General features: G+C 41.0%; 2 protein-coding genes across 2 annotated transcripts in view; one reads left to right on the forward strand and one right to left on the reverse strand.

The window, feature by feature from the left end:
- The window catches only part of LOC123512862 (dopamine beta-hydroxylase-like), a 67680-nt gene that overhangs the window by 32876 nt on the left and 18008 nt on the right, over window positions 1-16796 (reverse strand). The window lies entirely within an intron of this gene.
- Window positions 8974-16461, forward strand: LOC123512868 (microfibril-associated glycoprotein 4-like). The gene is made up of 4 exons (XM_045269529.1): window positions 8974-9273; window positions 10696-11138; window positions 13104-13205; window positions 15363-16461. The coding sequence occupies exons 1-4, from the start codon at window positions 9055-9057 to the stop codon at window positions 15526-15528; spliced, it is 930 nt and encodes a 309-aa protein (XP_045125464.1). The 5' UTR covers window positions 8974-9054; the 3' UTR covers window positions 15529-16461.

Below are 16796 nucleotides of genomic sequence, written 5' to 3' on the forward strand. Positions count from 1 at the left end.
ACTGAGAAGCACACCACACCGTCAGCCACCCGTTACTTCCCAGCAGAGGTGGGCGCGTTACTGGATATCGGGTAGTCCGGTACCGCTCATCCGGACCTCGAAACACAGATAGTCCGTACCTGTACTTCCGCGCCTAAATTTTTTTCCCTCGGTCCGGTACCGCACCTCGGCACCTCCGGTACCGTACCGAAAACTATTAATATATAACGAAATGGGGATTATGTATGCTTGCAATCATTGTAATGTATGTGCGGTTAGCAGTAACTGAAAGTCATTGTAACTTATTATTATTACTATTATTATTATTATTATTATTATCATTGTTATTACTATTACTATCATTATTATTATTATTATTATTATTATTATTATTATTATTATTATTATCATTATTATTATTATCATTATCATCATCATCATAAGAGAGAGAGAGAGAGAGAGAGAGAGAGAGAGAGAGAGAGAGAGAGAGATATATTTATTTATAGAATGCAAATGGAGACGTGCTTGAAGAGAATTGTGAGTCATGAAGTGAGACAGTGGTGGTGGTGTATCACTCATCACACACGAGCATTTCTAAACATACATCATCTCTCCCTCTCTGTGCATCCCAGCAGGACCTCACACTCGCTCTCCTTGGAAAAACATCTATCTCTACCTCCTCCCTTCTTGACATCTTCTCTCATTCATCACTTCCTCTTCTCTTATTGGTCACTTCCTCTACCCTGTCCGCCGTCCCTGATCCACTAAAATTCTATAAATGGAGCTCTCTTACTGTCACTCGCTCTCATTTAGCGTGGCTCATTCTCTCACTCATTCACGCAAGGTAACTTTTCTCTCCTGCATCATCATCTATCATCATAGCGACTTCATAGTAGAGAGAGAGAGAGAGAGAGAGAGAGAGAGAGAGAGAGAGAGAGAGAGAGAGAGAGAGAGAGAGAGAGAGAGAGAGAGCAGATATCACTATATATTATTTAACAAAGCAATATTCAGTATCAAAACCCATACAGCTTGGCGTGCCACAAGGAAGTATTCTTGGCCCTATGCTAATCCTACTTTATATAAATGATATGAACATTTTTTCTACTTCCCTTAACACAATACAATGTGCTGAAGACTCCACACTATACATGTAAGGTGACAACCCCACTGGTCTCATTTATAAAGCTAACTCAGAACTTGTAAAATTTTCTGAGTGGTGTTTACTGTTAACACAGCCAAAACTTACTACATGCTGTTTACTAATATTACAACCAAATACCAGCCATTATCCAGACTTACTATTTTAAAATGATTTCATACTTCAAGTTGATAAGATAAAATTCCTAGGTATTACTTTTAACAAAAATCTAACTTTGAAGCACCACATGTCAAATCTATGTATTATGTACTCTTTCCCGCTCAATTGCACTTCTAGTACGAGTATGAGTCAAAAGCTTTGTTCCAAGTGAAGCAGTAAAAATGTTGTATTATACCCATGTATATCCTTACTTAGCTTATTGTAACGCTATTTGGTCAACTAGTTGCCTCTCCTTGTCACCTCAATGATTTAAATATTTTCCATAAGAAAATAATTAGAATGATAACCAACAGTGGCTTCCTTGTACACACACCACCACTTTTTAAATCAATGAATATCTTTCACCTCTCTGATGTGTCTGTTATCGCCGTGGCGCAGAAACAAAGCATGCGTAAGTTTAAGGTACTGGATTAAGAGTAAAATGTGGAGCAGCATCACAAGGATAGTACATAACGAGTACATATAGGAGTAAAGGTGAGAAGTATACATCACACGTGTTTACAAAACTGTCGGCCGTTAATGGAAGGGATGCTGAGCTGGGCCTACATGACGGAGAGAGTACGACCCTAGGGGTCGCGAGGGCGCTCGGGACAGATAAGAACATAGAGAGTTCCTGATGATGACGAAGGAACGAGGCCCCAGATTACACCCCAGCACCTCAGGAAGGGGCAGACTACGTTTCGACCCCACAGAGGAAGGTGTGGTGTGGTGAAGGCGAGGAAGGTCGAGCTCACCCTTGTCTTATAGAAGACCCCAAACACGTAAGTTCGCTGTCATCCCCCTTTGGTCGTTCACGTGTACGAGTAATGAGAATGATATGATAACACCTTGATGACTGCTGTTTGTGCCTATGTTGTGTTAGTCGTAATTCGCTCCTAGGTGGTGTTACGTAGGAGGCGTGATTGAGATATGAGTAAAGATAAAGTAATTCTGGTATTAAGACAAGTTATCATTGTAGCAATTAAGCTGAATTGTCATTGTAAACGTTGTTGAAATGATTTTGTAACTGCCAGTGTACTTGTTGACGTAAAAGTGTTCTCACAGGTTTTTGACCGAATGAAATAAATATTCGAGTCAAACGTGACGGGTCTGCTGTTCACTTTTAACAGTGTCCAAACTCTTTATTGCCCCTTATGTGTCGAGGCAACAACCACATACCCACAACACTACCGTATCACTATTCTACACCAAACAAGCACACCTTTAATTAATGTTCCTCGACACAACTTAACCATGCACAGACAATCACTAATGTACAAAGGTCCTTCAGTATGGAACTCAATGCCACAAGTACATGCACTAGTACATCTACATTTAAAAACAAACTGAAGAATTGGCTATCATCAAAATACTGATTACACAAACTAATTTTACATACTACTACCACTGCATATGTTTGACCGCGTTGCTAAATATGGATATACATATAACTACTGTTGTATACCTGCAACAATTACTATTGCAATACTTTTACCTGTACATACCTGGTTCTCTATTATTAATATAACCAATTTCATCACTGCCTATTCTATTATACTGTCATTATATGTATTATGTATTATTACTGCTACTAGTATCCCTTTTTGTAATTACAGTATTATTATCATTATTATTATTATCATTATTATTATTATTACTATTATTATCATCATTACTATTGATATAATTATTGTTATCATGACAGTTATTATCATTATTATTATTACTTTTATATTATTATCTATATCATTATTATTAGTATTCCTGTCATCTCTCTCTCCTACTTCTACCACTGATACTGTTATTGCTGCTGCTGCCACTTCTACTTCTACTTCTAATTCTATTACTACTACTGCTACTGCCATTACTATTTCTTCTTCCACTACTACTAGTCCTACTACTACTACTACTACTACTACTACTACTACTACTACTACTACTTCAGTATCATCATAGTATGTAAACTTTTATGAATACGTGTGAGTATGTACAGTGTATATTTTTGTGCAATAACCTCCCTACTAATGGACACCTTTTCGTGTCTTATTGTATAATAGTGTTTGTTTTAAGATTATTTTTACTGTTTTATAGTCTTTAAGTACATGTCTAAAAAAAGCCTGGCTTGCACGCCATTACTTCCATAGCAAAGATCCAGAGGTATCATGGAGGGACAGAAACGCAAGGTGACACACACACACACACACACACACACACACACACACACACGGTAGCTCAGTGGTTAGAGCGCTGGCTTCACAAGCCAGAGGACCGGGGTTCGATTTCCCGGCCAGGTGGAGATATTTGGGTGTGTCTCCTTTCACGTGTAGCCCCTGTTCACCTAGCAGTGAGTAGGTACGGGATGTAGATCGAGGAGTTGTAACCTTGTTGTCCCGGTGTGTGGTGTGTGCCTGGTCTCAGGCCTATACGAAGATCGGAAATAATGAGCTCTGAGCTCGTTCCGTAGGTTAACGTCTGGCTGTCTCGTCAGAGACTGCAGCAGATCAAACAGTGAAACACACTAACTCAGCCTAGTAACCCAGTGGTGCATACTAAATCACCAGCACCCGATGAAATATATCAAAGAGTACTCAAGGAATGCACAGAGGTCGTTAGTGCACCGTTAGCTTTTGTCTTAAGGATGTCACTATAGACTGAGGTGAGCTACCAAAAACGTGGAGGCAAGCAGGGAGTAGTACCTATTTTTAAGAAAGAAAATAAAACTTTAACATCTAATTATCGATCTGTCGTTTATCTTCAATTGTAGTTAAATAAATGGAGTCAATAATAGCAAAGAACATTTAGACAAGCACAACTTGATGAATCACTCACAACATGGCTTTACAAAGAGAAAGTCATACATTACTTTATTTATTTATTTTGGTACCTTCTATCTCAAAGGCCACCCGCTAGGAAACCGTTACCCCGTGCGCTTGGAGATCCCTCGGACCCCAAAGCACGCATGGTTTCACTGTACCACGGCGGCCCCCCTAACTTGCTGAGTTTTTATAGTTAGTTTATGAAGCAGCAGATAATGTTGAGAGTTATGACATCCTATACCTATATTTCAGTAAAGCCTTTGATAAGGTACCACATCAGAGGCTTGAGAAAGGTGAGGGTGCACGGGATAGAGGGAAAACTATTAGGCTGGATAGGAGACAGAGTGATTGGGAGACAGAGTTGTAATAAACGACTCTAATTTCGAGTGTGGTTAAGTTATTAGTGGAGTGTTACAGTAATCAGTTTTAGTGCCATTGTTATTTTTAATGATTTGGGCAGTGAAATTAGTAACGATATTAGTAGATTTGTGGACAACACCAAGATTGGTAGATTAATTAGGTCAGATTCGGATGTCATCGCCTTGCAGGCAGATTTGGATAGGATGAACAGATACATGGAAAATGCAATCTAATATTAACAAATGCAAAGTACTTAGCGTAGGTAGAGGAAATTCACACAATAAACAAAAAGGTCCTAGAATGTTCAGAATATGAGGAAGATTCAGGCATTATAGTTAGCTCCGATTTTGGTCTAAGAAAACAATGCTAGGAATAAGGTAAATAGGCTACTAAAACTACTTTTTAGGGGTGTTAGAAACAAAAGTCTCGAAGTAATATTAAAGTCATATTTAGCGCTGGTCAGACCGCATCCGGATTATGTGGTACAGTTCTGGTGCCCACATTACAGGAATGATAAAAGTTTATCAGAATCAGTGCAAAGGAGAATAACTAAAAATGATACAAGGGATGAGGAATATTCTTTACGAAGCGAGATTGAAGCTGTTGAAATTGCACTCCTTCGAGAGACCTGATAAAAGTATTTAAGTGGTAATAGGTGTTGTCATAACAAAGAAGACATGAGCAGAGTTCTTGCGATCAGTAGCCGAGATAGAACCTTAAATATCAGGTGAAATCTTAAAAAACTTGTGTATAAGAACGAAATGGGAAGGAGGAACAGGTTTTCAAATATAGTGGTTGATGAATGGGATGGACTCAGCAATCGGGCTGTTAGTGCTAAGTCAATAGAGAGCTTTAAAACAAGATTAGACAAATACTTGTAAAGGAATACTAGGTGGTAACAGGTAGGTGTGTTCACATAGACATAGAGAATGTCAGGTGTAGACCTAATGGACTTTTTCCAGCTGTCCCCATTTTCTTATATTCTTGTGGTTAGCGTGCAAAACTCACAATCGTGAGGAACTGAGTTCAAATCCTAGATCATGTCATAAGCTTAGGCAACTTTTCAAGGGTAGCCCTGTTCACCTCAGAGTGATTAGTTAGTACACACCTGGTGAAATTCAGACATTCTGACCTGCTGCTAGCTATGAGAAGGAAAGTTTGAATAGAAAGGCACATGCGAGATGGTTTGCCCGTCCCGAGCCTGGTCCATTAGATTGATCTGACCCAATCTGGCAGTCACGATATACAATTGTAAGATAAGATACCTCCATGGAGTACAAAGTGTACTGTTTACTTAAGATATGTGTGTGTGTATATATATATATATATATATATATATATATATATATATATATATATATATATATATATATATATATATATATATATATTACGCAGGAGGGACAACTGGCCAAGGGCAACAAAATATGGAAAATAAAGGCCCACCGAGATATGAGAGTTAACCAGGATTAAAGGACAAATGTCTTGAGACCTCTCTCTTAAAAGAAGTCAAGTCGTAGGAAGATGGAAATACAGAAGCAAGCAGGGAGTTCCAGAGTTTACCAGTGAAAGGTATGAATGATTGAGAATACTGGTTAACTCTTGCGTTAGAGAGTTGGACAGAATAGGGGTGAAAGGATGAAGAAAGCCTTGTGCAGCGAGGCCGCAGGAGGAGGGGAGGCATGCAGTTAGCAAGATCAGTAGAACAGTTAGCACGAAAATAGCGAAAAAAAGATGGAAAAAGATGCAACATTCCGGCGGTGAGAAAGAGGCTGAAGACAGTCAGTCAGAGGAGGAGAGTTGATGAGACGAAAAGATTTTGCTTCCACCCTATCTAATAAAATTGTTTGAATGAAACCCCCCCAAAACATCCCAAGGGTACTCCATACAAGGATGGAAAAGGCCCTTTTCTTTTTTTTTTATATTTATACCATGTGGGCTTTTCACGGGACTTTATGGGCTAACGGAGATACTTTTTAGGGTATCTCCTATCTCAAAGCCACCCTGCTAGAAAACCGTTGCCCCGAGTGAGGAAGCTCAACCTACACTCGGACCGTAGACAGGATTCGAACCCGTGCGCTTGGAGACCCCTCGGACCCCAAAGCACGCATAGTTCCACTGTACCACGGCGGCCCCAGAATTTGCAGTTGGAGAGGCAAGGAAAACAGGCGGAGACGCCGCAAAACGCTTAATTTCATCGAAGATGTTTTAGTGAGAGATGAGATGTGAAGTTTTCAGTTAAGATTATGAGTAAAGGACAAGCCGAGGATATTCAGTGTAGAAAAGGGAGATAATTGAGTGCCTTTGAAGAAGAAGTGATAGTTGTCTGGTAGGTTGTGTCGAGTTGATAGATGGAGAAATTGAGTTTTTGAGGCATTGAACACTACTAAGTTTTCTCTCCCCCAATCAGAAATCTTAGAAAGATCATAAATCAGGTGTTCTGTCGCGTTCTTGCGTGATCTGATGACTTCGTGAAGGGTTGGTCGTCCCTGCAAGGACGTAGGGTGGTATCATCAACGTAGGAGTGGATAAGGCAAGAACTTTGGTTAAGATCATTAATGAATAAGAGAAAGAGAGTGGGTGATAGGACAGAACCCTGAGGAACACCACTATTAATAGATTTAGAGGAGAACAGTGGCCGTCTACCACGGCTACAATAGAATTGTTGGAAAGGAAACTTGAGATAAAGTTGTAGAGGAAAGATAGAAATCGTAGGAGGGCAGTTTTGAAATCAAAGCTTTGTGCCAGACTCTATCAAAAGCTTTTGATATGTCTAAAGCAACAGCAAAAGTTTCAGGGGAATCTCTAAAAGGGATGACCAAGACTCAGTAAAAAATGCCAGATCACCAGTAGAGAGACCTTGACGGAAGCCATACTGGCAATCAGATAGAAGACTGTGAAGTGACAGATGTTTAAGAATCTTCCTATTGAGGATAGATTCAAAACCTTTAGACAAGCAAGAGATTAAAGCTATAGGACGGTAGTTTGAGGGGTTAGAACGGTCACCCTTTCCAGGAACAGGCTGAATGTAGGCAAACTTCCAACAAGAGGGAAAGGTAGAAGTCGATAGACATGGTTGAAAGAGTCTGGCTAGGCAAGGTACAAGCATGGAAGCACAGTTTTTGAGAACAATAGGAGGGACCCCATCAGGTCTATAAGCCTTCCAAGGATTTAGGTCAGCGAGGGCATGGAAAAGACCATTACGAAGAACTTTAATTGTAGGCATGAAATATTCAGAGGGAGGAGGAGAGGGAGGAACAAGCCCAGAATCATCCAAGGAATAGTAAAGGTTTGAGAGAAAAATTCAGCTTTAGAGGCAGAAAAGATGGCAGTGGTGCCATCAGGATGAAATAAAGGAGGGAAAGATGAAGAAGTAAAGTTCTTGGAGATGTTTTAGGCCAGATCCCAGAAGTCATGACGGGATTTGGAGTTTGAGAAATTTTGACATTTTCTCATGAAAGAGTGTTTGGCAAATTGAAAAACAGACTTGGCGTGATTCCGGGCAGAAATATAAAATGCATGAGATTCAGGAGATGGAAGGCTCAAGTACCTTTTGTGGGTAGCCTCTCTATCATGTATAGCAGTGTAAGGATGTACATTGTATCCTGTGGATTTTCAGCTGTAAGGTTGGTATATGAATAAACTAAAACATTATGATTTATATCTTTCAAATGCATGTAGGACCACACACACACACACACACACACACACACACACACACACACACACACACACACACACACACACACACACACACACACACACACACACACACACACACACACACACACACACACACACACACACACACACACACACACACACACACACACACACACACACACACACACACACACACACACACACACACACACACACACACACACACACACACACACACACACACACACACAGACACACACACACACACACACACACACACACACATTCTCTCTCCTTCTCTCTCTCTCTCTCTCTCTCTCTCTCTCTCTCTCTCTCTCTCTCTCTCTTGTTCTCTCTCTCTCTCTCTCTCTCTCTCTCTCTCTCTCTCTCTCTCTCTCTCTCTCTCTCTCTCTCTCTCTCTCTCTCTCTCTCTCTCTCTTGGTCGAGAATCACTGGAGTAAAGCTTGTTCAGACTAACAGAAACAACACGCCAAAACGCTTCAGGATATGTTCTTGTCATGTTCGCCTTACCGTGGCTTGGGATTCCCTAAACACTCTGTTAAGGTCACCAATAACAATTAGTTATATCAGTGCATGATGTGGCAGGCAACATCATCTCCTATCACCAATCACACCTCGCCACAAACGAATACAAAACTAAAACAATCCTGCTCCATGTAATGCCAGTGTGACAAGAGAAACACTGGTTGCCAGGGCGTCCTTACTCAAGTGGCACTTTATCTAATAATCTAATCAAGAGTTTCCTTGAGGAGTGATGAGATTCATGAGGGACGTCTATTTTTGTTACACACAAAGAGGCTTGAAGTGGTGTGTTGAAGGCTACGAGGCACCCACAGCTCTAGACACACGCCACTCTCCTCTGCGCAGCGGTCCGTTAAAGTCGCACTGGTTAGGTGCTCTAGCCAGATATTTCTTGCGATGCATTTCTTTGTCGTGCTCTCCATGGTCGTGGCCATGGCCCAGGCAAGCAACGCACCTACCCCTGCTGAGAAGAACAGTTGTTCAGGCCTTAAGGACGATCGCTCCCTTCTGTCTAGTCTACTAACGGCCACAGGCTACAGTGATACTTGCGTGACCGCTGCCCTGGACTTGTGTAGCACTGCAAAAGAGGACAGCCACAACACTTCCCACATGGAGGTAAGGGTCAGCTCAGACTGTCTGTCTAAAGCCCTATTTATACTGTGCACCATAACTCAGTCTCATGAGGTGATGTTGAGCCAAGACATGAGTGTATACAATCGGAATAGAAACCGCAACACGTGTCACGCGGCGTCAGTCACCATTCGTTTTGGACATGGAGGGATGATCACACTGCAGACAACAATCATGTTTAAATTGTTTCCAAACTTTTATTTCTGATGTTTTCATCTTGTATTCCTAGCTTTTTACATTCCACATGCAAAGGTGTTCCTTCAGAATTTCAATGAAGTGTAGGATGGCCTTCTTGGTCTATTTCAATTTGGTTGGTGTAACTGTCAGCACACATGCGAGTGTCCACTCACTCTGATGGTTGGTGCAACACTACCTAGGTAACACAAAAAGAAAATTTCCCATGGTCAGGGTGGTGTTGCTAGGCGATACTTAAAACTCCTAAAACCAATATATCCTACACAGCGTGCAGATTCACCCCTAGATTATAAGGGCCATAATCTGAGCCCAGACTACCCTCAAGGGGAAAGGCTTTATTATTACTACAAACAAAATTTTTCCCGTTTATCAAGGTGTGCTTACATCAATGTTTGTTCATTTGCAAGTGATTGTGTGTGTTCATTAACGGGAAACAAATACATAAATATCAAAGATCAATCAGATAGTTTGCTGCTCATTTACTTCTGTAGTTACGTTTCTTGACGTAGGATGATCTGATGATCTGTTTCTGGCAACACTTCACATCCACACCACCCATTGACCGGATTTCTCGGAAAGGGTTCCACCACACGTACGATTAAAAAAAAAAAATAAATAAATAAATAAAATAAAATAAATAAAAATCATGACTTTTACATGAAAACATATAAAAAAAATCATATTTTTTATCTACTTTTTTAAAATCTATTTATTTACTTGTTAATTTCATTACCAGTGTCTTTTTTTATAATCGTTGTCCGTTTCTAGTAGTTATTTGTTTGAGTCTTGAGACCATTTCCTTGTATTAAAGTTGGTCAATGTTAAATGAAGCGGTAGTTTAATATACATTACCATGAACAGTTCTTCACATCATAATTATAAACACGAAAAAGAGTTGAATCAGATTTGTTATGTTAAGTAACTAGTAAACAAATACAAAGAAACAGAAGAGAATCTTGAATCACTTCTCCACCAGCGGGACCACACAGGTTCCTTCTCTGACAACACTCACCCTTATGTTTCACCTTTTGTTCTGCTCCACACAACAGGTTACATTTCTCATTGGGTTGTGTTTTGTCACTTTTTTAAGTCACTTGGCCGTGTTGCAGGTCAAGTTTGTGTTGGATGTTTATGAGTGGCAATGCGGGACGACGAGCTGCGCCGCCACGTGTGAAGTAAACATGATCACTTTGTTTGCCCTTCGCTTTACAGGAGGCAAAGGAAGTGGTGCAGCAGGTCAGTGTTGCTGTAAACAAATGGGGTTGTCGGCCACGTGACTGCAAGGACTTACTGAACTCTGGGGACAGCGGGAGCGGCTTACGCCACATATTCCCTTACCCTGGGCAACCTTTACACCGCGTCACCGTGTTTTGTGACCACACCGTCGACGGCGGGGGATGGACCGTCTTCCAGCGGCGCACCAGTGATGCCGTCCGCGAAGATTTCTACCGCAATTGGATAGAGTATAAGTTGGGCTTCGGTGACCTGGAGGGTGAATTCTGGATGGGCCTTGACCTTCTGTACCAGCTAACCAACTCAAACCTGCAGCAGCTACGAATTGACCTGCACGATTACGAGGGAGAACATCGGTGGGCTAAGTACGGATTCTTCCACGTGGGCGCTCCGGAGACCAAGTTCCGCCTCACTGTTGCAGGGTGAGGCCGGTCCTTCACTCTTTCACTCTTTCACTCTCTCTCTCTCTCATATATATATATATATATATATATATATATATATATATATATATATATATATATATATATATATATATATATATATATATATATATATGCTAGCAGGAAGTAGGAAAGATAAAAGTCGATAGACAGAGTTGGAAGAGTTTGGCTAGGCAAGGTGTAACTCCGGAGGAACAATTTTTGAGAACAATCGGAGGGACCCCATCAAGTTATGCCTACTGAGGGTTTAGGCCAGAGAGGGCATGGAAGTCAAAGAGGGTACCACCCAACATCTTTCCACGTCCTTTCAGACACGACAAATCTTTCAGGAAATCAATAGATCACGCAGACACTACAGAACTCCTAACTTTTGACCTTTCTTAGATTTCTGTTTTGGGCAGAGAAAACTTAGTAGTGCTAGATGCCTCAAAAACTCAATTCCTCCATCTATTAACTCGACACAACCTTCCAGATAACTATCCCCTCTTCTTCAATGACACTCAGCTGTGTTCCTCTTTTACAATGAATATCCTCAGTCTGTCCTTTACTCATAATCTTAATTGGAAACTTCCCATCTCATCTCTTGCTAAAACAACTTCTATGATGTTAAGCGTTCTGAGGTGTCTCCGCCAATTTTTTTCGCCCCCCCTAACAGGTAACTATGTACAAGGGCTTTATCCTTCCCTGTATGGATTACTCTTCGCATGTTTTGAGGGAGTTCCATTTACATAGCTTTATTAGATAGGGTGGAATCAAAAGCTTTTCGTATCATCAACTCCCCTCCTCTGTCTGACTGTCTTCAACCTTGCATCCCCTACTATCTTCTACAGCTATTTTCATGCTAACTGCTCTACTGATCTTGCCAACTGCATGCCTCCCCTCCTCCTGCGGCCTCACTGTACAAGGCTTTCTTCTTCTTCTCACCCCAATTCTGTGTAACTCCCTAATACAAGAGTTAACGAGTACTCTCAGTCATTTATACCTTTCTTTGGTACAGTGGAACTCTCTGCCAGCTTCTGTATTTCCATCTTCCTACGACTTTACTCCTTTTAAGAAGAAGGTTTCAAAGTATTTCTCCCTGACTTTTGGCTAACTCTTGGATCTTTAAGGAACTAACAATCTAGTTGGCATTTTTTCTTTACTTTTTGTTGCCCTTGGGCGGCTTCCCTTCTTACCTAAAAAGTTAAAAGATGAAAAGCTGTCTCAGACACCCGTGTTTCGGTAAGGAAAAGTTTAGTAGAGGAGAGGTGGTGTTCTACAAATTGAAAATTAGATCTAAGACAGCGAATGTTGCAGAAGTTAATGAAGAAAAGTTGAGAGGGGTGTCAAGATATCTATGCTCGATATCAGAAGAGTAGTCTGACCTGAGGATATTCATGGTCCCCTTCCTAGATGGGGACTCTAAGACGGTTTTAGAGTCGCCATGAGCTTGAATTTAAACTTTAGAGTGTTCATGTAATAAGTGTATTTAGTTTTGTCTGACGGAACAGAGTTGTCTTTAGAAGGCCAGTCTGCTGACTTGTGAGGCACAGAGGGAGACGTTCAGCGAGGTTACAGTTTGCTTTAATATCAGGTTTAAAGCATCCCCTGAACTGATCTATAAGGCCTTTACTAGTGCTATTAGTTACATAGTACTCACTGGGAATAAATGAGCTTTCCGGCAGGTGTCTAGTATTTCCTACCTACTACTACTACCACTACTAAGCCCGGTCATAGTATCGATTATCGTGATGGTGTTTTTTAATTAAAAACCAGCCTGTGGGAGGTTGACAGAAAATTTGTATTGAGGATCGATGAGCTGAAAAGTAAGAGAACCCTTGATGTAGATAAACAGCTATGAATAGACAGAGATAGATGAAAAATTAATAATCTCCTTTCGTGTGTGTGTGTGTGTGTGTGTGTGTGTGTGTGTGTGTGTGTGTGTGTGTGTGTGTGTGTTTACAGTTACAGCGGGGACGCGGGAGACAGCCTCGCATACCACAACTTCCAGCTGTTCTCCACTCATGACGCTGACAACGACAATTTCAGTGGCAGCTGTGCCGAAGGGTAAGTGTTGTCATGTCACACAACTTAACACTGAGATTACACAACACGAAGACAAGCGCTGTCTCACATCACAACATAGCACAACACAACACAGCACAACACAACACAACACAGCACAACACAACACAACACAGCACAACACAACCTAGCACAACACAGCACAACACAGCACAAGACAGTACAACACAACACAGCACAACACAACCAAGCACAACACAGCTAGCACAACACAACACAGCACAGCACAACACAGCACAACACAACCTAGCACAACACAGCACAACACAACACAGTACAACACAACACAGCACAACACAACAAAGATTCGTTAGTCTGTGCCTCTCAGTTTTCCCATGATGTTACTTAACGCGTATACATTTTGACGACAAGTTAAGCAGATTTTACTTTCGTTTTTGTTGGAAATGATTCGGTATTTAGATCCGTCACCCGAGAATAGAATTAATGATATCCAAGGGGAACATTCACAGCATAATAAAGCAAAGCATTCTATACATATCAGGAAAGAATATAGTTTCACTTCCAGTATAATAATGAAAGTTGTGGCCTCCTGTAGACTAGACATCCCTCAGGTCACGCTAATACTCTCGTAACTATTGCACAATATTTACATTTAACAAACAAAACTGACAAAACCACAATTATTAGTTTTGGTTCTCAGCTCCGTGACATGTGCACTCTCGACTTGGGTCCACACTCTTCCCACCAAAGTACGTATCGGAAAGTCATGCACTTTGTACGAATTTGTCTGTTGTTGTTGTTTTGTTGGTCGTAGCGTTAGGGTAAACTCAACATTCAGGTTCATAATAATACCCATTGTAGTGTGTGAAAATCCCTACATATCCATTAATCATTCATATGTAAACTACAAATGGATGACAGCGAGCCCACGTGTCGGGGTTTAATGTAGTGCTATTGTACTACGACACGTGACTGGTCGGTGTGGTCAACCCTCCTCATCTTATGGCTGTTGGCTGCCCTGTGCACTACAAGCGTGAGGTGGCTGGCGTCGCTGTGAGGAACAGGGACGTGGCTGCTGCGGCCTATAGTCACCTTCTTCAAAAACTTCATGGAAAACAGACACAGGGAAAGACAATGAAACATTACGTGTAGAAATGGATCTGAGAGATGGATCCCGAGAGAAACATTTCACTACATAGTGAGTGGGGGAAGCGGCGACGGACGCAGTGGTGAGCGGAGGGAGCCGCGCTCAGTCTGCATGTCTTCCCTCAATCATGGCGCACCACATCAAGGTTCATCTAATTTATTTTTCACAGTGGCCTGGATAACTGAAAGAATGACGAGTGCGCCTACATAATAATTCTGTTCAATACTTGCAAGCCAGAACAAAACGACGAAAAACTTAGTTTAGCAATCCATGTTAATCCTGAGAGTGGTGTGGACTTGCGATGCACAAAAACAAAGACAACCAACACATTTATTTACTAAAAAGTTACCAAAGAAGGCGCTGTTATCAAAAGCAAATAGATAGTTACATAAGTTCTAGTGCGCTCATATCCGAAAAAAAGAGTGAGATTTAGAAAACTGACGTTTGGTTTTCAAAATATCATCAACTGTTAGTTTGGAATTGTTGAATCCAATCAAGAAAATTGGCACCATGGTAACCTCAGAGCGTAGGCGGAACTACCACGTGCCGAGGGAGGACTTGGGATGGCGTGAAATAAGCAAACATTCCAATAAACAAGAAAATATAACTAGATACAATAATTCAATATTAAAAATATTAAAAATAGATCTAAGGGAAATAGCAGTCAGGTCTCCGCACGCGTGAAGATGTCCTTATTTTTAAGATAATATCTAAATAATTAAATTTAAATAGTATCATAACGTCTCGTTTTCCATACGTTTTATAAAGCAAATTCAAGTAAGTACCGTCGGCGGGCCTGGTGAACTGACGTCGCGGGACGCGGTTTGGTGACCCTTGCTTCACATAAAGCAGCGCATTTATCATGACCTGCAACAAATACAATGTGCGGAGTTTACTTACACACTGAGTCTAAAGAACATTAATAAATATGTTTCTTCACATACTACATGACAAAGGGAGAGTGCATGCGTATCTACGCACTGCGTACAATATTCCTGCCAAATCTTTTATCACTCCTCTGTTCTTTTCAGTTGCAAGGGAGCTTATTGGTATGATAATTGTGCTGATTCCAACCTCAACGGCTACCAGTACGCTGGCAATAACACCCCTCGCTTACAAGGCATCGTCTGGGGTTCCTGGAAAGGTGTTCATTACTCCCTAAAGGCAACAACAATGATGATTCGCTCAACCTACTGATCCAAATGGTGCAACACGGCACGGCACACTGGGAAGCTTCCACACGGACACGCAACACTGCACAAGACCACCATGGAAACCACTACCACTCTACAAGTAACCTACGTATCTGACACTATTCATTAATATTCAGTCAGTGTTGATAACAAACATGTGACGTCAACTGGTGAATAACTCGAGTAACGTTTGCACACCTTGGTCTATTTCCCTCATGTTTGCCCTGTCCCCCTGTAAGATCCACACCAACCTCTAAGACCTAAGTGATAAGACTGCCTCTTGCCTCATGTCTTGTTCACAATCCTGTACACGTAGCTTTATGTATTGTCAAGAAAAGGACTCTCTCTCTCTCTCTCTCTCTCTCTCTCTCTCTCTCTCTCTCTCTCTCTCTCTCTCTCTCCTTCACTGTGCAGCAGTGCATCATGCTTCTTGCTAACAAATGTCATTAACAACAAAACAAGCCGATAATAAATTCATCATTGCCTCGAGCAGTCCTTCATTACTCCAACAACTGACCAAGTGTTCCACTTCACACCAAGAGAGACGCAAACACGCGACAAACGCAGGTGGAAAACGCTACCAAACACTGCTGACTACTGTGTTGAAGGGTGAGAAGCCACGCCCTCAACGGCCCGCCGCGGCCACACAACACCCGCGAAAACAAAGCCTCATGCCTACTATTACTACTACTACTACTACTACTACTACTACTACTTTTTCTACTACATGCTTAAGTCCCACTGATGACACCTGGCTAACGCACACTACTAATCTAGGAGGACTATACATTCATGTCCTCGTCAAAACCTGCCACACACGTTCTCTTTAATCTGTAACTTTTTAGCACTTTATTTGTCTTTTCTTTTGTCATATTTCTGTGGTTTATGAAGAAAAATTGTCCTTTTCACTGCCAAAGAAATGTTCCTTTAACAAGTATAACTTTTTTTTGTCATTTTTCCTTTCTTTCTTTGTTTCTTTATTTTTGTTGTTTTGTGTTTTTGTAAAAAAGAAAAGTCACCAAGATACAAGATAAACCTTCGATTCTCTGTCTCCTCTCCCTGCAAACAGTGTCTTGAGTGACACGACAGGGCATAACACTGCATACCTACTCACATGTATGTACTACATATATATATATATATATATATATATATATATATATATATATATATATATATATATATATATATATATATATATATACTCATCTGAAGAGGGAAAAGCGATGCACACACGCACACACACACACACACGCACACACACACACACAC

The sequence above is a fragment of the Portunus trituberculatus genome, chromosome 34 (assembly GCF_017591435.1).
Source record: "Portunus trituberculatus isolate SZX2019 chromosome 34, ASM1759143v1, whole genome shotgun sequence".
Lineage (NCBI taxonomy): Eukaryota > Metazoa > Arthropoda > Malacostraca > Decapoda > Portunidae > Portunus > Portunus trituberculatus.

Excerpts from the sequence above, each read along its gene's own strand:
- LOC123512868 (XM_045269529.1), top strand. The coding sequence starts at position 9,055 with ATGCATTTCTTTGTCGTGCTCTCCATGGTCGTGGCCATGGCCCAGGCA. Across the intron at positions 11,139-13,103 it reads TTCCGCCTCACTGTTGCAGG|TTACAGCGGGGACGCGGGAG; the intron begins GTGAGGCCGGTC and ends GTGTGTTTACAG. Across the intron at positions 13,206-15,362 it reads AGTGGCAGCTGTGCCGAAGG|TTGCAAGGGAGCTTATTGGT; the intron begins GTAAGTGTTGTC and ends TGTTCTTTTCAG.